The following is a 27,371-nucleotide window of genomic DNA, read 5'->3' on the forward strand; positions in this document are numbered from 1 at the left end:
GGTTAACTGTGCTCAAGGATATTTCACCAATATTATATTGGGTCAGTTTCAGGGGAGGAGGAAGATGAAGTGAATCACTTACCTATGCCAAATAAGTGATACGTGGGATAAAATGAATGTAATACTCTAATAGATCTTGTTAATGCACGGTGACTGTAACACAAGCCCAGGCATCACTGGGTATCCTGCCAAAATGAAAATTTTAACTGATTTCCTCAGAGAGAGACTAGAACTACAATCCAGCGTCTACTGAGAAAATTCTTACTTTAAAAATGCAAAGCCTGATGCGTAGAATGCCAAACAAATGAATTTCCCAAGCAAGATCAGTATGATCAAATTGCAAGTCTAGGACAGTCTGGTAAGCTGTCACTCTTTGTTGATGGATTAAATTCCTTGTTCTCTCATTTCAACAAGCTCCAGATATTCCAGTATAATCAAGTACATCAGAACAAACTCAAAAGTATAGACAAGTAGTCCGTTGTCTTCTTGAAAAAAGCTAAACTGTGCAAGTATGACAAGGCAGGGTACATTCACAGTGCAGATAAGAGTAAACAAAAGACCGTATTAGAATGATGTCATTTTTTTTTTTACTTCGGACTGAAAAATGGACGGAGTTTAATCTAACAATGAGTAACAAACAATATATAACCTGAAAATGACAAGTTACAAAAATATACACTGATAAACTTGGGACAGCCATGTACATATATTGCGCAAACTAAAAAAACTAATTATCAGCAACAAATGCTTAATTTTTTTTCTTACCTTCCCCCTGTTTGAAATCAATATTATGGCAATTATATACTAAAAAAAACAGGAAGCTTTAACTTAGTAAATTGTTGTATAAGCAGGCAAATAAATAAAAATCTACATAGTAGGTCACGGACATGGGTCTTAGCAACATCACTACAGTGTATATAAATAAAGTACGGTATGTCTTAATAAAAGATACGGCATTTTATGTTTTGGTAGTTTTAATAAATGATTGGTCCCACAACAGCATGATACAAGCACTGTCATGCATGACATCCTGAGTGTACAAACATAAGCACATAACACATCATGTTCAAACAAAATAAATTAGGGCTGATAAATAATTTTACAGTGTTAACAGGAGTTACCTGGTTTGGCAAAATAAGTGCAAATGAATAATGAGTGATCCTTTCTCAGATCTACTTTTCACAGTTTGCCATTTAAGCGTACACAATTATTAATAATAATATAACAATGGCTAGAATACAGAGCTACAGGTACCAGTAATTTGACACAATGATCCAGTGATCCAAAAAATGACACAGGTAACTCAGGGTAAGTAGTTCATGCTAACTACAGACTAATGTTATTGACAATCTGACATGACACAGGCCAAAGCAGTCTCAGTACTGATTACACTGTCAGAAAAAGATCTTTGAACAGCAAAAACACATTTAAGGTGATAATATCAAATCTCTGCTTCATACACTTCAAATGAAAAAAGGATCTTTCACTGACAAAACCTTAGGAATTTTTACTTAACATTTAACCTGAATACTTCAAATTATATACAGCTTTGTAACAGACATATATATATGTAAATATATACACCATATAAAAGTTAACGAAAGGATTTAATCCTGAATATTGATCCTTAATATTAGCTTGTAAATAAAGCTCAGATTAAGGGAAGATTGTTATGATGGGTACAAATACTGGCTGTTCTTTTTACATGGAGTGGACATGATTCCTCTTCGAAAATCAGTATTAAGGCAAATGCAAGATCTCTCTTGATCAGATATGTTGGAACTTTCGGAGTAATCATAACATCACAAGCAAGGAACTTACTGGGAGGTGCTCACCATAGTATATTAGCCCCCTTCCCTCCTAGTAATACACATGCACAACAAGAAAAATTTGATATGTTACGTATATGAGAAAGAATAGAAATTACTAATACATCGACACTTTAAAAGAACAATGGATTTTTTTTCTTAGCAAACACACCCCAGTATGAGCAGCCTTTGTGTGATTTCAGCAACAGTAGTGTGATTTTAGTGCCAATCATACCAGTTGTGTGGCCAAATTTCAGTTTTCCATCTGGTTGACTTGAGGTTTGCCAAGATTTCAAGTTATTTGCCGAAACATCAGATGTTATACTCCATCTGATCTTGGATAATTGCATAGCCAGTGTATTACATGACACCAATGCAATGACCTTAACCTCATGAGTTTGTTTAAGGCCTCAAATACAGATTCAGTAATGTGTCAAATGCACCTAGTATCTGTTGGGTCACTGAAATGATCTTTCCTTCACACAGAAGGAATTCTGGCCATTAATACAGATTCAGTAATGTGTCAAATGCACCTAGTATCTGCTGGATCATTGATCAGAAATGGTATTTTCCTTCATACAAAAGGAATACTGGACAAGCATCACACACACTGTAAAATGTAGCATAAGCAACACTCAAGACTTGCTGATACTACGTAACATTTTCTCTATTTTCTGGTCGTTGGAAATGATGTTACTCTTGACAGCAGCTATAAGATCCATCTGGTCAACGATAGCCTGGTCAATCTCTGATAGCTGAGCTTTAAGAGGTTCTATGGCCTTATCTGTTATGCTGAAACAACAAAGGCATGAAAAAATGAATACCACACATGGCAAAAGAAGAATAAATCATCTCGTCAACAAGATATGATGAGGACTGAATTTCTTTTACTTGCAACACATGATGGAACTATTTGAAATTCACAGTATTACAGAATCAAAAATCGTGAGCCATCATCATCTTAAAAACATGAATCAAAAACTGTGTACCTGATATACAAAATAATAGAGGTGCTCCATGATGACATATTCATAATAATAAGTGTACTACAGTGTATTATTTGTGGAAAATACATGAAACAGACAAACATGCTTACTAAGGTTTACATTATGTCAAATGTCAGAAAAATCACACAAACCAGTACCAGTATTCTTACCTCTGTTCTCGCTTCAGTGCTAAGCTCTGTTCTTTATTTTCTTTTTTCCACATGTCCAACTCTTTCTGCATAGCGTCTAAATCTTCCTGCACATAGTCCATAATTTTCCCCAATGGATTAGCACTCCTTGTAACAGTTTGAATACTCCCACGCAGCTTGTCAATTTCCTTCTGAACCATTTCACGCTCCTTTCTCCGTGCTGCATCAGACATTGTTGGTCGCTCCTGGGAGTAAAAGATGTTAATGTGAAACTAAAATTGTGGAAGTCCAACAAATCATTATCACCGCAAAATTGAAAGACTATTTTGGTTGTTTGGTGTTTTAAGGTGTACTCTAGAACTTCTACTACTGGAAATCAAAAGAAAAAAAAACCACAACCTGAGGTAACCTACTGGCGTGTTTTTCTTATGAACTTTCCTGTGTTGTTTGTACAGAAGTGCTGAAGTTTCAAACATGCTATACTGACGTTTGAAACACTAGCAATACAGAAGACTGAATCACTAACTGTAATGAAACATTTAATAGTTGTACAAAAGTTTGAAAATCTAGCAGACATGATGCTCGAAACACTAATAGTACTGAAGTTTGAAAGACTTGTAGCATTGATGTCTGAATAACTGTGCTAATCAGAACATAACACAATACCTATCAATCACCCAATCAATGTCATTAATGCCATTTCGATGGCTAGGCCTAACTTTGCTCCAGGTACTAAGCCCCTAACAGAGAAGCAACAACTTCCTACTTAAGATTTTGCTATGGTTGAGGCTTGGAAACCTCTCCATGCACTCAGAGCTTATTGTGTAATACTCCTGAGCTTGTATTATGTTGCCGTATACACATATAGGTTAAAATTATTCCATGACTCCATTATGGCCTGTCAGTAAACTTACTATTTCTACTTTCTTCTGAGGTGCTGAAGTCTGTTGGTTTCCTCCTTCAAATTCCTTCTTGCTCTCCAGTATTTTCTTCACTAAGCCACCTGTAAACATAGTTTGAATTACACAGTAATGACCTACTATACACAACTGTCTTCTCCATGTGAGTATTTGAATTTTATGAAATACCATGCATAAATCTCAATCAGACAGCCATCCAAAACATAGCATTTCAAATTCATATTGAACTGAAAAGTCTTTGATGAGTGGCTGACCATAAATAAAGATGACTTTTCATCAGTGTGATTTATTTGATTGCTTAGGACACCATACAAATAATTTTTCAATAATATGATGGTGGGTCAGTTTTGTGAGAAACTCGGAGTGATGAGGATAAACAATTGGCCCTTGGCAAGTTACGAATAAATTTTCGCTATGTGACAAACAGATCTGGTGGAAGACAAGTAGTCTTCAAAGAGCTTTCAACTGTGCTAACATCCTCAAGCATTCGCTGATTCTCACCAATGCTCCATAAGCAAAGAAATCTACAAATTCCATGACAAAGGCCGAGATTGAGCCCACACCTCGCATGTCCTAGCAACTGAAAGGCAAGGGTTTTCAGCGGATAAATACATAACATAACAAAAGGATTTATGGACATCCAGACATTTCACTACTCATAACTACTATTACATGATACCTGAGCAAAATCTGTGTCAAATAAAAGTTCTACCTTACCATGCTCTTCATCATTTTCCACCCCAAGCATTGTCTGAACGAAGAAAAGAAACGAAAGCATTTGAACAACAGGCACTGACAAATAGTCTCATTTGCAAATGAATCAATGTTTTGGTTTATGTTAAGTGTTCAAATGATGACAAACTGTGTTTTTTTTACTTCTACTGATTTTAACTCATGAACACACTTATTTGTAAGTTCTCTTACAGTGAATATACAAAAGTATGTCAAAGCCTACAGCTTTCTCCAACATAAAATGGACAAAGTGTAAACTCCAGAAAATACAAATTCTGTGTGGTTTCTGCAATACTCTGACCTCCTATTGACTCACCTTTTCTCTCTCCAGTGGAAGCGGGGGTGGAGCAGACTCCTCCACCATGAAGTTATCATCATCATCTGACTGGTCGTTGTCCAGGATAACATTTGTCGGTTTGCCACTTCCTAACCTACACAACAACCACCACCATTCAACATATTTAATGAAGTGCACTTCCCAATGATGATGGATTCGTTTTAGCATTACCAAATTTGTAAATGTACTTCTTTAACATTTTTTATGCTCCTGATACAAACTTTATCCAAGTTGAAACCAACCTCATGGCAGGTTCATCTGTGAGAGCATCCTTATTCTTGACTCTAGGGGCTGCAGGCCTGGCACTACTTGGTCTTGCCAATTTCCTTCTGTAAGACAAACCAACTCAGTCAACCACTCAGGAAATATACAACCAGATGGCATGGTTAGTAAAACTGATCATGACAGCTTAGTAATGTGTATGTGATAATGCTGTATTTTATTTTAGTTCTCAAGTGCCAATTGTCCATAAATGATATCTGGTTTTATATAACATATAAAAACTAAAAAAAGCCACAAAAATTATGTTTTGAATTTTTATGGAAGAGTGTAAAGCAAATATCTGAGATCAATCATTTCACAATCTGATAGGTTGGACAAACTCACGCTTCAGCCACCTGTGGTGGAAGGTCATCTTCCCCCAGTGCCCCACCCCCAGTGGATTCCTGCTTTAGCTGGTTGGATGGTATGTCCTCTGTACAACATATCAAACATCGGAGTAAGTTATGACTATAATCCAGGATGAAACCTGCATTTTTTAACTCTAGACAGGTATCAGATCAACATGCCCACAAGCCAAAATACATGTCACCAAGCCAGCTGTATACACATGAAAATTACTGGGACTGTACTTAGTCAAATTAATCTTCGTATGAATATGAACTATATGAAGTATTTTAACGAGATGCTAATATTAGATAATGTATTTTATTATAGACAATGTATTTTAATGAGATGCACTATGCATTTTTGGAGTGCTTCTGTTTGACGTCACATTTGACAGAGACAGAAAAAAACATGTCTACGAGCTGAGCATTTGAGATACTAGCTTTAAAGAGAAAAATATAAAAATATACATATTATACATACAAAACAACATATATACATTCAGAGTTCAGTCATGATTGCATACACTGCTAGTTTGAACATACATTAAACATAGTGGGCATTTTGGTAGCGAGCATTCTCACTACCATTCATTTTGACTGCAATTCATGGATGCAATAAATTAATTCAGGCATTATACCTTCAATGTTTTAGTCAGTTAGTCAATTACCTAAAATTAAACATGGTCAGCAAAAGTAAACTCTAGATGGATGTGTACCGATGTAATACAGGTAATCCTATTGAAATATAATGGATACAGATCTTCAATCAGAACACCCAATGCCAGATGTAAGTCATGTTAGTTTGCATGTGCCCATTTTATTATAATAAAATAGACATAATTCATTTGCAAGTTGGATTACGGATAGCCCATGGTACAGTCATTATCCATGCCGCAATGCCTAGTATTTACTGTCTGAACAACACGTAGACTGAAGCTTAATTATTTATTGGATTGATGTATCATGCTGTACTCAGCAACATTTCACGTACACGACGGTAGGATGGTAGGAAACCAGACAGGGCCCGGGGAGAGCCATGACCATCGGCAGGTTGCCAGAGGACCTTACGTACGGCGAGAGAAGAAGCCAGCATGAGCTGAACTTAAACTCACAGCGAATGAATGGTGAAAGGCTCCTGACTTGTGTTGCTCTACCAACGCGAAAGTGACAAAATATACATAGATATATATATATATCGCTAAGCACGTGCAACCAACCATCAAAGTATACAACTGGTGTATGTTAGGATGAGAAATTGGAAGCACATGGTAGTATCATCAACACAGCTACTCTTTAAATCGAAACTAAAGGCATGGCAGAAAGATATGACAGTTGGAAAATAACTTTGTAAACATGCAAGTCCTAACATAGAGGGGAAACCCTCGTTCTCTGTTGGCATGATCTATGTCATAAACTTTTGAGGAGAATTATAGCATTGTAAGCTAAACTAGATACAGACAGGTGGATGGGCAAAATCAAGATCACCTTTCTTGCCTTTCCTTTTATAGCTGCTAGCATAAAAATCAAGATTTAAAGTTAGATCCATGCACTTAATCTAATTATCTGCTTTCTCTGTGACAGTGCTTCTGGCAGCAAAAAGTATATGACCCTACTGCTTTTTTAAATCTGCTTTTTAAAATGCAATAGTATATAACTATATTTACGTTACACGTACATGTATATACATAAAGGGCCCAAAATCCATCTATCAGAGTAATTCTACAGTCTAACTTCAACCCGACTACATATATTTGTTTCATATGCCTTTAACAGACACATGAAATTAAGTAATTAAATATACATTGTTTAAAACATGAGTTGATACGAGAGAAACTGTTGGAAAAATAAGAATCAGAGTTGGAAAATTACAGAATTTACCTACTACAACATAACTAGTGATCAGCCAGATGGTATTTGTAGCAGAGAGAGATGGACTAGCTGACAGAGAGAGAAAATGGCAGAAAGAGAACACTCATAGGTTGATACATATATGAATGTATACAATATATGGCATGCCAGAGAAAATTAATGCATTAAGTTTTGGTTGCAGAGAGAATCAGAGAGATAGAATATATGGATTGTACTGATGAGATTCTAGACATACCTTCATCACTCGAGTCTATTAAAGTGCCTGAAAATCATGCAGTCAAAACAGACATGCCTTTAATTAGTGATGACCAAAGACCACCTCACGTACATGTTATGTGTGACCAGGTTAGTGTAGTTAAAATACACCTGTCCAACTTTTCCCCTTAACTGAAAATTAATATATTGTTATTACTTTCCTGTTATAGCTACATAAATACTAGCTTTGTAGGAATTTGTGGAAAGCGTCAGGCTTGATCAACAACTACACTGTTTTGGTAGGCACAGATCTCTACATATGATCATCAGAGAATTGATTATGAGTGCCACAGGACATGCAATTTGCCAGTGAGAGTATGATTTGGGAGTGTTTTCTGATGGTTTCATGAAACTGAAATATAGAAACCCAGCATGCCTTGCATACTGTTTATTGCTTGTGACATTCTTCAGACATGATGAATTCAAATTATTCAGTGGGAATCGTTATAAAACCACACTTTGCAAGATAATACTAGTTTTGCTCTTGTTCAAAGTTTACTATGTGTATCTATTTCCTGATTTTCTTCTGGAACATAATTTCCAACATTGAAACCATTTACCAGACATATTAGTGTTTTCCAATCATTTTAGGCATTATTACATATAGGCAAACTGACAACATGCTTAATCTCACTAATGCAGTAAGTACAAAATGTTTATCAGTATCAGAACACACAAAATATGCAGACCAAAGATGCTATTGCCAGTTTTACATGTACTTACCATCTCTTCTTCTCCGAGAGCCCTTTGCTGATGTCGGCCGCTCTGCCCTCTTTGTTGGAGGATCTGCAGTCTGAGAAATACAAAAACCACATCTTTTTGTTGTTTGAATTTTTTTGACTCGCACTGCATGATGTTTAGCACGAACACCACCAACGCTTTTACACTATTTCTAATATCAGAATCCACAGGCTATTACAAAGACAATTATAGAAGTTTGCAAGACAACTCTAAAGTCAGAAATTTTTCATGCTAACTGGCTCATAGTAAAGTTCTCAGAATAAAAAAAGTACAAATATCAAAAATATAATTTAAATTGCTTAAAACTTGAAGTGTAAGCCCTCTAAAGATTTACAAAGCTCTAGTGATGTGAACAACCTATTTGGACCATGTACTGAACAAAAAAAATAATAGGTAAAATTTTCAATTACCCTATTTCCTCTAACTTTTGGGACACCTTGTCTGTTCATTTTAGCAATTATATACATAACTGTAGCAGGAATATTAAGTTTCTTTCTTCTCACATGGTTAGGCCATCTAATGAACAACATAATCATTACTTTTACAAAAGGCCGGTAAAGAAATATAATATTCTACTTTCAAAACTACTAATATCTGTCTCAAAAATTAGAAGAATTAGGGTACCACTGCATTCCAACAAAATAACTGTCTGAACATAAAAAACATAGACAAATTCAAGTGCAAACAACACAACCTGTAAACACTGGTGTAAGACAGGTTCGTTAGTTAAAATTCAAATAACATAAAAAGAACGGTGATAAGATGATGACAAGAAGTCTTACCTTGTTTATATGTATATATGTATACAATGTACACATACATGGCAAATTGATCAGAAATTTGAGTGGCAAGACTGTATATTAACCTAATTTACGATTCCACAAATACACAATTGGTTAATCTATTTTCACGTCTGTAAAAAAGTGGCTTAAATATTCTCCTAAACCAGTAGCTGTATCTCAATTACAATCACAGCAGACCTTCCCATAAACCGATGGATTATGATCAAAGAGATCTTCAAAGATTACCAGAACTGATAAGCGAGTATAAACAGGTGCAAACTCCAGAAAGCTGTTACAGATCTGTGAGACAACAATGAGAGAAAGACCTCCACCTGTCTTACCTCCCCTGTTTCCCCATTGATTGTAGGGGTCTCCAGCTCAGGGGACTCATTCTCTTTCTGAGCCTCCTCTCTACGATGCTGGGGGATAAGAATGGAGGAATGGGTAATGATCTCATCACATGATCACATTAATTCTGGTTGCTTCTACAGTATTTGTAAAAACATATTGTCAGGGAAAAAAGTATTGACCAATAAATTCTTCAACATTGTGGAAATTTTTGTCCTTTCATTATCCCATGTAAGGAATACACCTTTCCTTGTGAGTTCAGGGCCCACTTTCAAGTAACTTTCAAGGTTTTGTAACTTTTGTTGTAAATCATATTGCCTTATGGCAACATCATCTACATGTATGCAAAGTTACATGAAATCTGAGAAATTTGAAGTAAAGTGAAAGTGATCTAAAGGCCTTTGAACAGGTAATATCTCAAAGGTTTACCTGAAATTATGGACTTCTTCAAATATGTATGTAGCTAATAATTCATATATAATAGTCATGTGTATTTACATGTATTTTGCACATGTACCTTCTGAAAACAACATAAATCTTTATATACAGGCAAAAATCACAAGCAATCAACTCAAAGCTGAAAGGCAGATAATGGAATTGCTGTTACTTCTGGTGAATGCTAATGGTTTGCTGCTTTCTGTCAAGTCAGCATATACTGACATGGAGTGCTTCCAGGAAGGATGGTCAGACAAAGATGCACTGGGTAGAGTGATGTGACTTGCTACAAGTAGGTTATACACCTTGGTGAGTGAACAGGGGTAAGAAAAAATGGTCTTCAATCATAATTCTTGAAATAAAATGAAAACTGCATCAACAAAAACAACAGAACAGCACAATCTGGAAAGTGTCAAGGAACAAACTGCGATATAACATCATGCCATGCTCAGGCCAGACAGGTGATTCACCTCCTTTAGAGGCTGGTTCTGCTCTGTCATCAGCATGTTGATGGGCTTCTTCTGCATACCATCCACCTTGGCAGCAGAGGAGACATTATCAGCTTTCACTGCCTCACCTAACAGATCGTTAGATGGTTTGGCATCTTTATCTGTGGAACTGCTAGTCTTTTTCTTCCCCTTGTCTTTACTGGACGCATTCTGGTGGGGTAGGTTGGCTCGTCTGTCTTTTTGGTACAGGTTACTTCTGGAATTTCTAAGGTCAAGTTTGGTACCGCTGGAATGCCGTTTAGCTGGTGACTCATTTAATTTCTGGTGAGAGCCACTGCTAGAGCGTTCCACCTCTGTACTGGTAACCATGTCTACATTTTCCTCTGAGGGACGAGATTTCAGCCTACTTTTTATGCCTATTGTCCTGTCAAACGAAGCCCCTGGACTAGAGGGGGACTCATCCTCCTGTGACAAAATAGGCCAGAATAACAAAACATTCCCTGTTAAGAGAACATTTACACACAAAATTTGGGAACATTTCCCCCCAAAAGTTTAAAGAATTAGAGGAATGTTTCCCCTTGCAAACCAAACTCTGAAGTACGTCACCAGACAGGGCTGTTTAAGCTCTTGGAAAATGCATGTAGTATCATCAAAGCATTTCAGCATCCACAAATGACTGACAAAATGATGAAATGAGCTTCAAACTATGTGTGATGGCCAAAAATAATCTGGATCCAACAGCTTATTTCCTGCATAGATAACTTAAAGGGTTCATGAAACATGTCTCTTTTTATTTTTTCATATGCATTTTAGAATGTGTCCTAACATGTGAGAGTACAACAAATCTTCACTGCTTTCTTCCTCGGGCATAAAAAAAATTTAAACTACAGTATTCCCAAGGCCCCAGTGGGCAGCCTGCTGTGGTGTTATCAACAGTGATACATATACAGTAGTTGTCAAAACAACTATGTGCGTTAACAGTCTACCTTGGGTTAGAACTGAGAATTCTGAATAAAAACATGCAAAAAATACAAGGATATTAAGATCTAAACTATTCAGGCATCAAAAACAAACAAAGGAAAAATACACTTTCTGGCATAACTTTCTTGATTTCCCCTACAACCTAATCTTTGTTTTACAGTTCTTTTTCATGCATCCTTTCATGGGGATTATTATATTACACATACCTTTGTAAACTGTAGAGCTTACAATCTGTAGAGATCATTATTTTGCACTGTGTAACATGGTGTAGTGTTTACCTTTTTTGACTTATGTTCCCGCTCTCTGTCTTTGTGATCACGATCCTTGTGACGATCTTTATCTTTTTCTCCATTTTTTTCTGTGTCTTTAGATCTGTCCTTCTCTCTATCTTTCTCTCCGTCACGATCTTTGTCCCTCTTTTTCTCCCTTTCACGATCTTTATCTTTTTCCTGATGTTTTTCCTTGTCCCTATCCTTGTCTCTGTGCTTGTCCTTCTCTTCTCGACCTCTGTCTTTGTCACGACTTCTTTCCCTTCTCTCTTCCTTCTCTTGGCTGTCTTTTTCCTGAACCCAAATATTTTGATAAAACACAAATAAGGCAATCATTTAATGATGCATGTAATACACTTATCCTAAAAGAAAATTAATTTTTGAATTTTATTATTACATATACCAGAGCACATTATAAAAAAACTTACCTCTTTTCTTTTATCAGAACTCCTTTCCCTGGACTTTTTCTCCTCTTTGTCACCTTTTTCTCGACTTTTCCTTTCTTTCTTTTCATCCTTTGATTTGGAACCTTTATCACCATTTAGTACTCTTTGAACATAGTCATCGCTGTTGACCTATGGAAAGTAATTAGACAGTTTTGACAAGTTTTTGAAGCATGGCACAAATAAGCCTCTTGCCAGAGATTCCTTGGAAAAATTACTTGATGCAAACTTCAACAATGAACTTTAAACTAAATATATGTTATGCAAAAATGTTGAGACAGCAGTAGTTTATCCTGTTGGAGGGAATGATCTTATGCACTTCCACAATAACGCTACAATGGAATTACACTTTGGCCTTACTTATTGTCATGACCCTCTTTGGGTATATTTCTCTGATCAGACTGTTACACAACATATACTGCGGCAGTTTTAATCTAAAATTACTGTATCTGATTTAAATATGCACCTCCAAAAATCATTTTAAGGAGTAAATGAAGGTCATTAAACATTTCTTTTGTTGTTATAATTCAGGAACAAACCTCAAAACACCTTTCAGAGGTCAACAGAACTCTCAGAATCATGCACAAAGAATAGCTTAGTCAAAAACAATATGTTTGATCACACCTGACAACACTTACATTCTTGTTGATGGCTGCAGCCAAAGCCTGGAGAAACTCATTAGTTTTTTCTGGTTCATGACCAGCCACAACCTTAGATGGTCGGACACTCAGTTGAACACCAAGAACAAGGGCTACAACAGAAAGCAACATCAGTCTTTACATCAGATAATCTACAGCTGATATCAGTTGAAATCTGGAAAAGCAGAAGGTATAAAGGTGCTTCACAACATTTTTACCTAAACTTTGTCAAAAATCAAGCACCATAATAACAGCATTTCACATATTCTACAGATTGAACTTTGGTTTGTATGGTAAATTTGAACATGAGAAATAAACAGTTAATCTTGATACTGATAAAATTGGTTTCAATGGAAGCTTTGTATACTTACAAACCATATCCACTGCTTTCTGGAGAAATGCCATTTTGCCGTCTTTGTCCTGCAAGAAAAACACGGTGCATGGATCAGTTGACATGATATAGACACATGTAGTGGATTTTGTAATCACTTTTCTTGTAAGTATAATGGAAATCTAAATTTGAACAGAGTTTTTATATTTTTTTTTATCCAAAGGAACAAAGAAATAAAACCAAAAGAAAAATTAGCAGATACTGGTAAGTCAATAATCAGCAGGCACAAGATCCTACCTTCACATTTTCTGAATTCATTTCCGATTCTGTATAGAGACCCTTCATAAATCCTGTAGTCTTTATCACCTAGAAATAAACATAACACATATCATAATAATACACAAGTAAGACTCTCTTCATTTGGTTGAGGTATACAGTTCATAGTAAATTACATGTATAACAAACTGGAGTGCAGTTCAGAAGCTGGACCAATGCTAATCTGTGTAAGAGATATTTTTTTTCACTTGTGAAATGACACCTAAACCTTGTTTCAGTTTCTGCCTTGTTCTGCAAGTTGGCATTTAACACATTCAACTTTCATAAATGGTTTACAAATTGCTGCCAACAGTTTTGTATGAGTACATGTATTTGATCAGAAAAATTTCTGGTCCAATAGCTATTCAACTTTCTCGAATATGTATGGGAGTATTATGGTCTGCTTAAGGTTATTCACTTTTTAATTACAATAACAATTAGAACTCTCAGAAATGATGGGTTGCAGCTTCGTCAATGAATCACAGGGGTCAAGAGAGGTATGTAAATGGTAAACTATATTATAGTCTGCTTTATGAAAACTTAATGAAGCAATGAAACGCTACCATAGGGTCTATGAATCTGCAAGTGCAAAGGCCAACAGATCAATACAGACTTTGAGAACATAAATGTATTTGATTACTACCTGGGTACCAAGGAAATCTTCATTGAAAACTCCAACTTTTCAAAAATTTACATTATGCAATAGCAGTTGGGTTAGAATTAAGGTGGAGGAAATTGGGTAAAAGTAGAGAAACAAGCACAAATTTGCAACATCTGCAACATCCTGCAAAGCTTTCCTGTGGTTCGCACACAAGACTCATCTGTAAGAGAATGGCCCATGGATATACTAGGATGTGAAAAATTTCAACGAATGGCTCACAGAACAACTTACAGATCCAAGTGCTTGTCATTGCTAAAATCCCTGAACTTATCACCTTATTAATCGCGAGCTCGTCTTAAGCCAGGTGTGGATCAACGCAACTGGAGTTTTGGCAACTTGAAGCAACTGCGAGCAGATGGCAGCATTAAATCAGGCACTAGTTTAAGTCTGTGTATGTTTGCTGAGACCCCATCATTAACTTTATCATCATAGGATATATGTTCATGAGATAAACTGTGAATTTTGGAGCGCTTCTGTGTGACCATATGGTGAACGATATTTGACACATCAGGGGAGCTGAGCGATATACTTGTATGTGACACTTACAATTAAATCAATTAGATCAATTAAATACGACCACTTTGGTGGCTAATCATTCAAGCATCCGCCTTAAAAAGTCGGGAGATCCTGGATCAAACCTCTGTAGGGTCATACCGAAGACTTTAAAAATGACACTTGTTGCTGCTTTGTTGGTGCTCACCACTGAGAGGTTAGAGCAAGCTAGGAAACAGGACTGGTTGGCCCGGTGTCAGTTGTCTGGTGTCTTCTGCATATTTCAGTAGCTGGAGGACTTTAGCAGCATGGATATTGTGATGCAGGTCACATAAAGCAGACAATCACACTGCTACACCAGTACTCAGAGAAGTCTAAGCTAGAGTCAAAGACGACATTTGCACATCTTTTTGACAATCACAAAGTTTTGTCAAAACTTCCCAACTAAGCTTACACATAGTAGGCATTACAGCAAAATATTTAAATCTTCCTCTTAGTGCTTAGATTCAATTCCTACTATTGCTTCATTAACATGTAGTGTAGTCATTGTATGGTCCATAAACTCAAAAGTGCTTGCAGTAAACACTAAAGAATCACTTTACACACAATGACTTCCATAAGTGTTGAACTATGGAACCCTTCCCTTAGAAGGTAAACTTTCAAAATGTAGTGTAAAACAACACCTATTTCCTGATTTGTGCAGAGAACAAATGGGCATAACTGAAATAAAAAAGGCAATTTAGGGACCATGCATAATTAACCAGAAATACAATAACCTCCTTTACACTTATGGCTGTGAAATAAAGACAAACACGGGTAAGAATAAATGACCGCTAGAATAGTTTGCCATCTTTGATTCTGGCATGCTCTAGTCAATATTTCTAAACTTGCCTTCTAGGTGGAGAAGACAAGATGGGGTAAGACAATTCTTCTAAATGTCCAATTTCATTCCATTTTCACATGTTCATATTACTGTAAAAGTCTATAAAGCATTTCACATGAAATTGTGTATCCTTATGCAGCGGTAAACAATGCACGGTAAGGATCTGTAATGCCTCACACAGCCCTGGGTCGACTTGGGTGACCCCCCACCTCACTCCCCGCTGATTATTACCATCACAGTTAAGTTGTCTGTGGGCTGGTTAATGAACAGAGTTGACAGATTTCACAAAATTTCTTAAGTTCAATTTTTTTTTCTTTTCGTTTGTGTAGGCCCAGTTCAGTGAAATCAACAGAGACATGTTGAAAGTAACACTTGTAGGGGGAACAACAGGGACGGCCTAATGAAAACCCGGAATACAGGAAAACCTGGAATAGCAGTATCCAGGTATCTGTAAACGGCGATTACAGGAAAATTACTGCTCATATCGTACCATACAGAAAGACCAGTTTAAAAGCTTTGTAAACATATTTGTGTTATTAACCATCCATTTTAGCACTTTAATCCTGTCCGGAACAGCTTAGACTGCATTCAAGATCACGCACCATTCTATGTGATCCTACAGCACCAAGACAAGGCTCGTGTACAGATGGCCCCCATCAACACAGTGATTCCCCCCAAATTTGACGATAATTGTTGATAGAAGAGTATCAGATATTTAATCAGTATTTTCAGATTCCTTGAGTCTAAATTTGTGGTATATCAGTAGAATAAAATCAAGCAACTATCTGCATCTGAATTAATTAAAAATATCAAAAATAAAAACGAACTATTTACTCACATATGAGCTAATGAATACAGTGGACTCTCTCAACACCGACACATTAATTAACCGACATCTTGTCAAAACCGACAACATTTCGTGGTCCGTTTTCTGCTCCATTTCACAGTAATGTTAATTGCCTTCAGTAAACCGATACTTGTCTATTCTGAACACCAACAGTGGTTAGTAGTTCTAACATTTCCAGTGAGTGTTAATCTGTCTTGTCTAATCCGACACAGCGTGTCGCACAATGTCCGACGCAGTCTGAGTTTAATTTCAACTGCCTGCTCGCATGACTGAAGATCAGTTGGAAGTCCTGTCTTGATACTGTACCATACCTCCTGCGGAGATCAGCCTTTAGTCACTCTGTGAGTAAAAGATGAGTCTGAACAACATCCGACCATGGCCAGTAGACCAGCTAAGCGGCGCCTTGTGGAAATGAACTTGTGTGATAAAGTACGATTTTTTGTAAAGTAATTATGCATATGTACTGAAGTAAAGTACAGATCAGCTTCTTTCCATAGTTTGTTGCTGTGCATCACTGTGCTCTTTAACAAGTTTAATTAAATGTATATGTATGTACAATACACATGCTGTTGTTGTTGTAGGCTACTTGTCCATGTTTAATGCACAGATATCTTGTCTAAAGTGACATTTTTATCCGGTCCGGAACTGCATGAAATACGGCATAAAAAGAGAGTTCATAGAAGTAATTGTGTATGCCAAGGCAAGCAGTGGCATTTCTGCAGAGTTAAAGGCAAAGCAGGTCAGCGCTCGTCGTGCGGCATGTCAGAAAAGAGATATTATTGCAGACTAATCAGCTGGGTATGATAAAAGTCTTGTACGTCATTGAACATACATTGTCATAGAGCGTCGAGAACACAGTGAAGAACTCACGATAACTACCGTCGTATCCCTTTTGAATTCTGTTATGTAAAATCAAGTGGTAAATGTGTAAATATATTTAAATTGCCATGGTTCAGCTTGAGCACGGACGGAGATGATAATAATACCCACGAACGTCTGTAAATAGTGCACTGCCTAACAGTTTGGTCTGTTTTGCAGTTGTTTCCATAAGGCGGAAGTAGTCATCTCAGATCAAGTGATGTAATGCACGAGACTCGTTTACAACATTGCTGTCATAAAAAGCTCAACGGAGGTAGTAGGTACATCTCTATTTTTGAATGAGTCAACAGTGATGAAATGCGATTATGGTCGCTTAAGCTGCCTTCGGCAGGGGAGATAACTGGTATTATGTTAGTCATCTGGTCTGTGCAAGATTTTAAATAACAAATAAATGCCCAGCATGCTATTATCCAAAGCTTTAAAAATGTCACATGATGCAAAATATCTTCTGGACCGAAATACAACTTTATTTCAGAGATTGCTATCAGTAGTTAATTTTCTTTGCAATATATATACATGCTGTATTTAAAAAACATATTAAATATATTAAATAACATTCATAATGTATTATCAGAAATTTTACATAATTTTCTTAAAGTTTTTAATAAATTAAGTAAAATATTACCATGAATGTTTTTCATATGCTTTGCTGCACAGTTACTGCATGCAAACTATCATATTTTTCAAATTGTTATTTTACTAGTGACATTCCTAATCATTGTTTCCCTGGCTGTAACTTGTTATTTCCTGGTTTACTGTTTACTCAACCCATTGTAAACTGTTTTTGCACGATAAATCTTAAATGTCATGTGGAGGTTATGTCATGTACTGTCTATTTCCAATCTGCACCTTACTAATAATATAATATACTATAATATGCTAATACAGCCACTCATGTTATGAAGTTTGAACCACAGACTGAATTAATACAGTTTGACAGACTTAAAGACATGTACATAGCTGTAAGCCACATTTTTATTTGATGAGGTTTCTTTTATTCGATTATATAAGTTTATTTAATAGCACATCTATGACACTTAATACTTTTAACTTTTACACTTAATGTTACTAAAATTTCTTTTCAAATTTCCAAAAGGTTTGAAAAAGTCACACCAGTTATCTGCTTTGCCGAAGCCAGCGACCGCATTGCACCACAGTCGATTCCGTTCCGGGCAGGATTAAAGTACTAAAATGGATAATTACATAAATATAGTATGTTTCGAAATGTCAGAAACTGGTCTTTCGAAATCCGTTGAGTTTAGTACGATACGAGTAGTAGTTCTCCCATAATCGCCGTTTACACATAACTGGTTAGTGCTATTCCTGGTTTTCTTGTATTCCAGGTTTTCATTCCGGTCAAAAGACCGTCCCCGAACACCATTCACAATTTACGCAGCCACATGCAGTAAATGTGTGACAGCCAAATGTCGACAAGAAATGATGGTTACAAACTAGCAACATCAGCAGTGTGAATTCCCACTTCTTCAAAAATCATAATACAAATAAACGCCTTCAACGAATTTCAAGGCAACCCAAACGAAAACAAGTTATCTTACCGATGTCATAATGTCATGAAGAAATCGGAATGGTGGTTTACTGAGCAGTTTGTCTGTGAGCGGTGGTTTCTTGATAATTTTTCCCAAGCTGTCTTGGGTGCTTTTCATAATTTGTGGATCCATCTTCCTCTCTGAAATCTGGAGTTATTCTGTCAACAAAAGTACCCTAAAATCCCAAGTCGTATCTTCTGTGACATATCAACTATGCTTTCCTTCTTTAACATCTGTTTTCCTGCAGGTCGGAATTCTATCCCACAACGCACCTACCCCGCATGCGCATTGTGCACTTCCGCCCAGAAGGCATCGTGGTTGCCAATGGAGAGGTCAAGTCAGTGCGCGTCAGATCCATCGATCTCCAGCATCGACAGCTATGATGTCGACAGTTACACTTGAGAATAAAATGTTGTTCGCGGTAAATCCAGATTTGAGCTCAGGCAAATAAATCACTTAGGGTGAAATAAATTTGAACGATGATTGGAGAATTCAAATTTTTTTTTGATCTAAATAAAATTAACACTAGATGCTAGCACAGGCAACTGAATAGCCCAGGGCGAAAATAAATTTGAACGAAGGTCGCCATTTGTTTGATACGTGCTAAATTACAATCAAATTGTGTTGGAACACTACAACAAAATTGTGTACCGGTGCGCTTAGGCGTACTCTTGTCCAATTAGATACCGGTGACGAGAGGCCTACATAATTTTGATCTTATCAGGAGTGAAATACTTATGTTGACAACAGGGACATAGATGCTGAGGTCAAGGTAAGATGGATCAGTGGATGAAAACCTGTACGTGGTCACAAGTGTGAAAACTATCAGACCATAACAGTATCTGTACAGCGAGGACTGAACACGCTGACAAGATGTGCTGTGTTGTAGATGCTCTAATCTAGCTGCGAATCAATGTAACAGCCTAAAATGTAGGCACACAGTGCTGATTGTTGATCAGTGGTTCAAATCCCAACAAGAAAAGATATAAATTCCAAGCAATCTGACCCCAGGTACATCAGAACTTATTTGTGCACCAGTTAGATAAGTGAAACAATCTCTGGCATTGGGTTAACATCAATTACTGCATCATATTGATGCTATCAGTGCGCTTACAATACAAGTGAATGATCATGGCATTTCACCCAGTTGGGCATCTTTCAGCACTATTATGGCCAAACACTAAAATGAAAATCAGTTCATTTTTTTAGTCTTACTTTTTTTTTAATAGTTTATTTATTTAATTCCTGTTTTATTTATTTATTAATTTGATTGGTGTTTAATGCCGTACTCAAGAATATTTTACTTATACAACGGCGTCCAGCATTTTGGTGGGAGGAAACCGGGCAGAGCCTGGGGAAAACACACGACCATCTACAGGTTGCTGACAGACCTTCCCACTTATGGCCGGAGAGGAAGCCAGCATGAAATGGACTTGAACTCACAGCGACCGCATTGGTGAGAGACTCCTGGGTCATTACACTGTGCTAGATTCCTGTTTTATGCTGTTTTCATATAACATACACTTATAAAACAGTCACCAGCATTGTGGTGGGCAGAAACTGAGCAGAGCCCAGGGGAAACCCACAACGATCATGCAGGTTGCTGGAAGATGACTGGAGAGGAAGCCAGCATGAGACGGACTTGAACTCACAGCAATCACAGATACAGTTAGATTTATTTATTTATTTTATTGGTGCCTGATACTAGGGGGGCCAGCATTACGATGGGAGAAAACCAGGCTAAACCCACGAACATCCTGAGTTGCTGGTAAAGCCGCAATGATGAAAGGCTCCTACATGTAGGATACTGTGCAGCATTAGCTAGCTAGTCGCTAGGGCACAGAGGCACCTTAACAACTACAAGCACTCATTTGATTTATTTATTTGTTTATTTGATTGGTGCTTTATGCCATACTCGTGAATATTTCATTTATATGGCGGCAACCAACATTATGGTGGGGGAAAACCCACGGCCATCCTCAGGTTGTGGGTAGACTTTCCCATGTGCGGCCAGAAAGGAAGCCAGCATTTACTAGGCTTGAACTCACAGTGACTGCATTCATGGAAGGCTCCTGGGTCATTGCACCGTGCTGGTGTGCTAACCCTCTTGGCCAGTCAGGCCCCCAACAAGCATTGAGAAAACTTCTCCAGCTAATCAGACAGACGATGATTAAGACATACACAATTATTTCTTGCCGTTATATATTGTAGTACATATGCCACTCTTGACAGGTAGTATCCTGGTTTACAGATAACCAATATGGAAGCCAGAACTATAGGAAAAACTGTGTACCACTATGACAGTTACATGCTCACAATGTTACAGCCTCCTCGGACAAATTCGCTCCACAGACTGAATCATAAACACTACATATGCCATACAACTGACTATTTCCTTCCAGGCCCTTTACCTTTGATATGTAAACAAGAATACAGAACCTATTCATGTTAACTGATACACGGAACTCTTTTATTCAGCATTATGTACAAAGCTATGTCCAGATAAAGTAAGCAAAACTGCAGCACTGTGTCATTGAAACAGGTCTAATATTGTCTATCTGTGTGAAAGTCCTTAGTCATCTAGGTAGTATCAACAAATCCTAAATGACTGGTGATGTCCGTAGGCCTACGCCCTCCTTACTCTGGGGTTCAGGAGCCTTGTCTAAGGGAATGGGATCAGGTATTCTGTCAGGTAACACCTGGTCTTTTATCATATACCTGGGTCTATCGCTCTTGACAATTCTAGTCTTGGCAAAATAACCTGGTGGTGGCTTCTCCTGCCCTAACTTCTCTTTAACGCAGTTGTCAAATGCCAGCTGGGACTGTCTGCAACTAAACAAGACAAACCAACACAATCAGTACACATATACATATAAGTGGTTTACAAGTTTGAACCAAATGCTGTATATATGCATTTATTTCTTTTGCTTTTTATGCCTTATTGTAATCAAGATTGTTTTAATCATTTAATCAAATTTAATTAAAGAGCTACTCCAGTGTCAAGGCTTGTACCTCTTCAAAGCAGGATAAAATAATTAGGATTGAGATAGTCTGGATTTCTTTCCTAAACAGTGAAGAAAATTGCATCATTTTAAAACCATCGTTTTAAAATACACCATACAGAAACAAAATTTTCAGTCGATTTCAAATTTGCTTGAACACTTGGCGTCACCTACTACTGATATATAGCCACAAATAACATATGTCTGCTTGATTCATCATCACGTAAGGAATATTATCACATCGTATCAGGAAAATCTTATGTAGAGTGCCAAAAATTTTATTTTTTAGGACTCTTCACTTGTAGGGGTTAAAGAGTGTTATTTATTGTTAATATTTTAGCCATGGTGTTGTTCTTTTTCTTGAAGTATCCTTCATATTATTTTATCATTTCCACTTTCTTTCTCTTCAGCAGCACTTTAAATTTTAAGTACATAAAAACCTGCCACAGATTAAACAGGCAAAAATGAGGAGGATGTCAATATATTTAATAATGAAAAGATTCTCACCTATCTATACCTATCTGTACATAATTTTGCATTCTTTTTTTCCAATATCTTGTTAGGTCATCTTCATAATCTTGAAACAACACAGATGTCTATTAATGCAGGTATAACAAATATGTGTTACCTGCACTTATCTGGTTACTTACTGCCTGAAGGTCATTTCTCCTGAGGCATTGTCTACACACTGCCAGAATTTTGTGAACTCTGCTCCACAGTTCTTCTTTACTTTTCCAAAGAATTCAAATCCACACCGTGTAACTTCCTTCCCCAGGCTGAGACAATATCGTGGGTCTCCAGATTCCTTTGTGCACAACATGAACTCCTATACAAAGAAAGTAAGACAGACATATATGTTTTCTGAAGCTGAAAATTGATCCTTCTCAATAATACAATCTATCAGCTCATTTTTCCACTGTTTTTTACCATCTTCAGTGACATTTATTTATTTACTTGATTGGCCTTTTAGGCTGTACCCAAAAATATTATATTTATATGAAAGCGGCCACATTATGGTGGGAGGATACTCAGCAAGGCAGGACACCCACGACCATTCACAGGTTGCTGACAGACATTCGACATTCATGTACGACTAAAGAAGAAGCCAGGGAATCTGCACTGACATACTCGTATTACAGCATAGGCAACTTAAGGCACAAATTCTGTATGTGACAGACTTGCGCTCCAGAATGACTGTTAATGACAGAGATTTGATGAGATGATAAAAAAATTCCCTGATTTAATGATGGGCTAATGCTGAAACACCAATGTAAGCAAATCATAAGCGCCCTTTATACAAGCTTTGGGTAGTGATGGGGAAGGACAAGTGAAATATCGCATCAGATGAATTTCATTTATCCGTACATCATGTATCCATACAACATGACAGTCTGTCATCATATAGAAGGTTTGCATGTTCAAATTTTGGAGCCCTATTGGAAATCCACAACCAGTGTTAAATTGGATCAAAAAAGGCTCTCTTATGATCTACTGGAGTGATGATTTCAAATACAAAACTCCTCTTGGCTTACTGTATTTAACCTGTATAAGTTCACTTTAAGAAACACATAAGGTGCTCAAAAATATACTTTTAATGCCAACACTAATGCCAATCACAGTTCACAAAAACCTCTTTAAGTGGCTCTGAGCCAATCATCAGCACACTCTGATAATGTGGATGTGAAGACAAAGCCCATTTATTTATTTATTTATTTGATTGGTGTTTTATGCAGTACTGAAGAATATTTCACTAATACAACGGCAGTCAGTATTATGGTGGGTGGAAACCGGGCAGAGCCTGGGGGAAACCCAAGATTATCCCCATGTTGCTGCAGACCTTCCCATGTACGGCTGGAGAGGAAGCCAGCATAAGGTGGACTTGAACTCACAGGGACCCCATTAGTGAGAGGCTACTAGGTCATTTTAATATGCTCCTTTGAAGTTTCTCTAACATGCATCTCTGCCTGTGCCACTGTTTTTAATTGTGATAGACAGTATGCTAGTTTAAATTTTGTCATACACAGCCTTTCACTCTTCAGATAAACTGTCAAACAGTTTTCTACCATTTATTTGAGAGAGTATACATACCAAAGAAGGATATATACTTAATAATTTCCCTATATGCTAATGGTTGTAAAACATCACAGACGTCAACACTGGCCATAATATGCTTTCAAGACGGACTACGATATTCGATAATATAAGGAATAGTGCGGCGTGTTGTTGTTGTTGTAGTTATTGAAATAACCTAGTCTAGAGGACATAGTAACCTTGCACTGGTTGTCGCAATATTTGCCAAACTGGATTGAGCCTGCCCGCAGAACCGATGAAGTAAGTTCTATCTCCGGAACTGTCAGCTCTTCATAGCTAGGAAGCCAATCTTCATTTGTGAAGGACATTTCTCTCTAGCATCCCACACGATCGCTGAAGAAATGGCGATTGCAGATACAGCACTTCCGAAGGGAGATAACTCCCTGTCTATGGCTGTCACTCTGCGTCTGACTGCAGGCACATCAGTTATGCAGAACTATTTCTATCCAGGTGTTCCAGTATATTTCCCATCCCGTTGCAAGGAGTCCTTTTTTAAACGGCTCTTTAGAACTGGTGGAATAATTCTTTCAGCAACTTCAGGAAAAAAGTTATGCTCTAATTCATGAACAGTTTGCGCGAGTTTATGAACAGTTTGGTTTTGGCTTACCATTCAACCCATTGTTCATTTTTTTTGTAAACAATTCTTTGCTTTCATAACATGCATTTCTATTTGTCAGCAACTTTACAAAAAAAGTGGTGCATGGATGTTGATGAAACTTTGCGCACCACTTGGTTTTGTCACTTAAGATTTGTAGGCCTGTATGGCCTACACAATATACATTTAGTTGTTTTCTAGGTTTAGTATGATTCTGATATAGTGATATAGAATGTTTCTTGTTCATATTTGTATTATATATTATATCCAACAGCTGTGGTAGGATTGACTACATATAAGAGCTTCCCACCAATGCGGTCACTGTGAGTTGAAGAATAGCACATGCTGACTTCCTCTCCGGCCGTACGTGGGAGTATCGGCCAACAATCTGGTCGTGGGGTTTCCCCCGAGCTCTGCGCGGTTTCCTCCCACCATAATGCTGGACGCCGTCGTATAAGTGAAATATTCTTAAATAAAACACCATTCAAATAAATAAATAAATAAATATATATATATATATAATCGCTATTTACCCTCGGGCTATAAAATTTTCCTTACTGTATATAGTCTAGAGGTCGAATCGTGGACTTAAAACCCAAAGGTCTTTGGCTCAAATCCCAAATGGTTCGACCCTTATCACATAACCTTGATACCTGCAAACACAACCTGCATATACATACCTGTGTGTCCTGAAGTTGATGTATTCGAAATGATATGTATTCATACCTAGGTCAACTTTGTGTTTAGCGCTCACATAGAATTGTTTTGGCATATAGGCCTACGTTGTTTCACGATGGGATTTCATCGTACTCGTATATATATAAAATAAACATATATAATATAACTATTATGTCATGTTGTCAGTTTTATGAATGTCCGCGGGATTAAGCAAGAGGTTTGTCGGGAGTAGGCCTTAGGCCTACTCTATAAAAGTCGGCCCATGGTTTTCTCCGAGCATTCCGCTTTCCTCCACACATCAAGCTGACCGTCGTCAAATAAATGAAAAATTCTTGAATTCGGCTTTAACCACCAATCAATCAATCAATCAATCAATCAATCAATTTATCAATCAGCCCATTACTTTCGTATCGTTAAAGTATACCTTCTTTAAAGAGTATTGGAATTGAATTTGTAGATATTCAGGCACGGCTATAGGTGAAGGTTGTCGAGTGCCTGATCATGAATTGCACCTTTAAAGGTATAACAGCACCGGCCTATATATACCATGATTTAACGCTGCTCCTAATTGTGTAAAGGTGCCTATATTGTAAAACGCGGCATCTTTGAATCTTGTAACAGCACCTAATATGTAACGGTGGTAGTATGATAACACGCTGAGCATACTAGTGTTCGTGCAACAGCGCCTGTATCGTAAAAGCTGCCCCTAATCGTGTAACGGTGCCTACAGGCAATCAGCGTGCGTGTAGAAATAACGCGACCGTCCTAAGGCACGTGGCCTGTGCAAAATGACGGCACTTAAAGCAAGAGAAAAACTGGTCTCACGATGAGACAGTTTCGTTGATAGAGGAGTATGAAAAATATCATTGCCTGTACAACACTCTCTCTAAAGATTACAAAGACACGGACAAAAGAAAATCAATGTGTCTCATGTTCTTTCACACAGCTCAACACACGACAACAGTGTTGGACAATGTTGACCTATCTGATTTGTAGTGTGGACGGGACGCCCAACTTACCTCGACAGCATTCGACAGAGTCAACAGAAGTTGAACGATGTTGGATAGTCTCGACGGAGCTTTAACTATACCACTATACTATACTGTAACAAATTTATAGGAAACCGCACATGATTTACAGCCGTTGTTGTAAATTATTCGGTTTAAAAGAGAAAAAGCTGAAAACAGCTATTATTTGGCTGAAAATAAAGAAAACAACGTGAAAATAAGTGCAATCATCATGTGCCGGTTCTATCTGGGAGAAATATATAGTAACGTCGCGAATTCTGTAGCTTACTTCAGGTATAAGACCGAAAACTGTGATATGCGTATCTCTACTGTGTTTGTCTTCACTCACAAAACGGGTCACCGTCGTATCTCTATAAGTGAAACATTATGGAGCACAGCAATAAGCCCGACATAAGTAAATAAATTAGTAAATAAATATTTCTCTGCGACCGATTTAATGGGCATATGCCCATTAAATGCGCATATGCAATGCATATATACGTCGTTTCCCAAATTCCCTTTTCCCGGTTTTCTTCATCCATAAAAACTTCACCACCGTTGCGTGAGTGAACAATTCTTTTGTACAGCGTAATTTATATATTTGATTGACCGGTATTTATTTCATTGGTGTTTTACGCCGTACTCGAGAATACCTCACTTATACGACAGCAGCCAGCATTATGGTGGGAGGCAACTGGGCAGAGCCTTGATACATGACATCTACCTATACTTAAGCTTGTCAACTTTATCGGCGCAGGAAAGTGAAGGGTCTGGGCACAGCAAGATCTGGATTCGAACACGCGACCTCATTGATCACAGTCCTGATGTTCGTTGCTAGCTAGCACATAACCAACCAAACCATGCAGCGAGGCTCCCGAACCAAATATTACATAAATAATATTTATGTATTTTGGAATTAATTTATTTGCTTCATTTGATTATTGCACATTATAATGCCAGTCAGTTTTATTTTTTATTTGCATATAGGATTTCGGTGGGTTTTATGGGTGGAGGAATACGGAGTGCACGGAATAAACCAGCGAGCTTTAACAAAGAAGTGATTATATACCTGTACATATAAATGCATGCAGCTTAAATTAAGCAACATGGAAAAACACTTTCCAAACGTAGAAAAGGTGTTCTCGATCCCCGTTAGATATGTGTGTGTATTTCTCTTGTGCACGCGAGACTAAACTGCGTAGTGGTTATCTGAGAATATTAACATTTTTCACAGACACCCATGTAATAAACAAATTGTGTAACTTCAGTGGAACGAAAATAGGAGTGGAATTA

At 37.3% G+C, this 27,371-nt stretch overlaps 2 protein-coding genes across 7 annotated transcripts; both read right to left on the reverse strand.

Annotated features, from left to right (window-relative positions):
• Window positions 1-579: 579 nt before the first annotated feature.
• Window positions 580-18,960, reverse strand: LOC135461853 (TRAF3-interacting protein 1-like). 6 transcript variants are annotated; one of them, XM_064739110.1, is made up of 17 exons: window positions 18,715-18,960; window positions 13,379-13,447; window positions 13,122-13,170; window positions 12,751-12,863; window positions 12,098-12,244; window positions 11,679-11,963; window positions 10,441-10,884; window positions 9,529-9,606; window positions 8,388-8,457; window positions 7,645-7,671; window positions 5,539-5,626; window positions 5,175-5,261; window positions 4,912-5,026; window positions 4,581-4,614; window positions 3,858-3,946; window positions 2,965-3,188; window positions 580-2,600 (listed from the first exon to the last, which is right to left on the reverse strand). In XM_064739110.1, exons 1-17 carry the CDS (start codon window positions 18,835-18,837, stop codon window positions 2,444-2,446), a joined length of 2,199 nt encoding a protein of 732 aa, XP_064595180.1. In that variant the 5' UTR covers window positions 18,838-18,960; the 3' UTR covers window positions 580-2,443. The 6 variants fall into 6 exon arrangements, with proteins under 6 accessions (XP_064595180.1, XP_064595184.1, XP_064595182.1 ...); XM_064739114.1 differs by lacking the exon at window positions 10,441-10,884; XM_064739112.1 differs by lacking the exon at window positions 9,529-9,606.
• Window positions 18,961-21,153: 2,193 nt separating this feature from the next.
• On the reverse strand, window positions 21,154-24,161 carry LOC135461608 (NADH dehydrogenase [ubiquinone] 1 alpha subcomplex subunit 8-like). Its single transcript, XM_064738784.1, has 3 exons — window positions 23,978-24,161; window positions 22,358-22,533; window positions 21,154-21,537 (listed from the first exon to the last, which is right to left on the reverse strand). The coding sequence occupies exons 1-3, from the start codon at window positions 24,104-24,106 to the stop codon at window positions 21,306-21,308; spliced, it is 537 nt and encodes a 178-aa protein (XP_064594854.1). The 5' UTR covers window positions 24,107-24,161; the 3' UTR covers window positions 21,154-21,305.
• Between the last annotated feature and the right edge of the window lie 3,210 nt (window positions 24,162-27,371).

Source organism: Liolophura sinensis, chromosome 1 (assembly GCF_032854445.1).
Source record: "Liolophura sinensis isolate JHLJ2023 chromosome 1, CUHK_Ljap_v2, whole genome shotgun sequence".
NCBI classification, from domain to species: domain Eukaryota; kingdom Metazoa; phylum Mollusca; class Polyplacophora; order Chitonida; family Chitonidae; genus Liolophura; species Liolophura sinensis.

What these genes read in the sequence shown, in the direction of transcription:
- LOC135461608 (XM_064738784.1), bottom strand. Translation starts at nt 24,106, where the DNA reads ATGTCCTTCACAAATGAAGATTGGCTTCCTAGCTATGAAGAGCTGACA. An exon ending in ATTGCGACAACCAGTGCAAG is followed by an intron (nt 22,534 to 23,977) that starts GTTACTATGTCC and finishes TTCTTTGTATAG; the next exon opens with GAGTTCATGTTGTGCACAAA. An exon ending in GGAGAAATGACCTTCAGGCA is followed by an intron (nt 21,538 to 22,357) that starts GTAAGTAACCAG and finishes TGTCTTGTTTAG; the next exon opens with TTGCAGACAGTCCCAGCTGG.
- LOC135461853 (XM_064739110.1), bottom strand. Translation starts at nt 18,837, where the DNA reads ATGGATCCACAAATTATGAAAAGCACCCAAGACAGCTTGGGAAAAATT. An exon ending in TCAATGGGGAAACAGGGGAG is followed by an intron (nt 8,458 to 9,528) that starts GTAAGACAGGTG and finishes TGTATTTCTCAG; the next exon opens with ACTGCAGATCCTCCAACAAA. An exon ending in ACAGATGAACCTGCCATGAG is followed by an intron (nt 5,027 to 5,174) that starts GTTGGTTTCAAC and finishes GTTGTTGTGTAG; the next exon opens with GTTAGGAAGTGGCAAACCGA.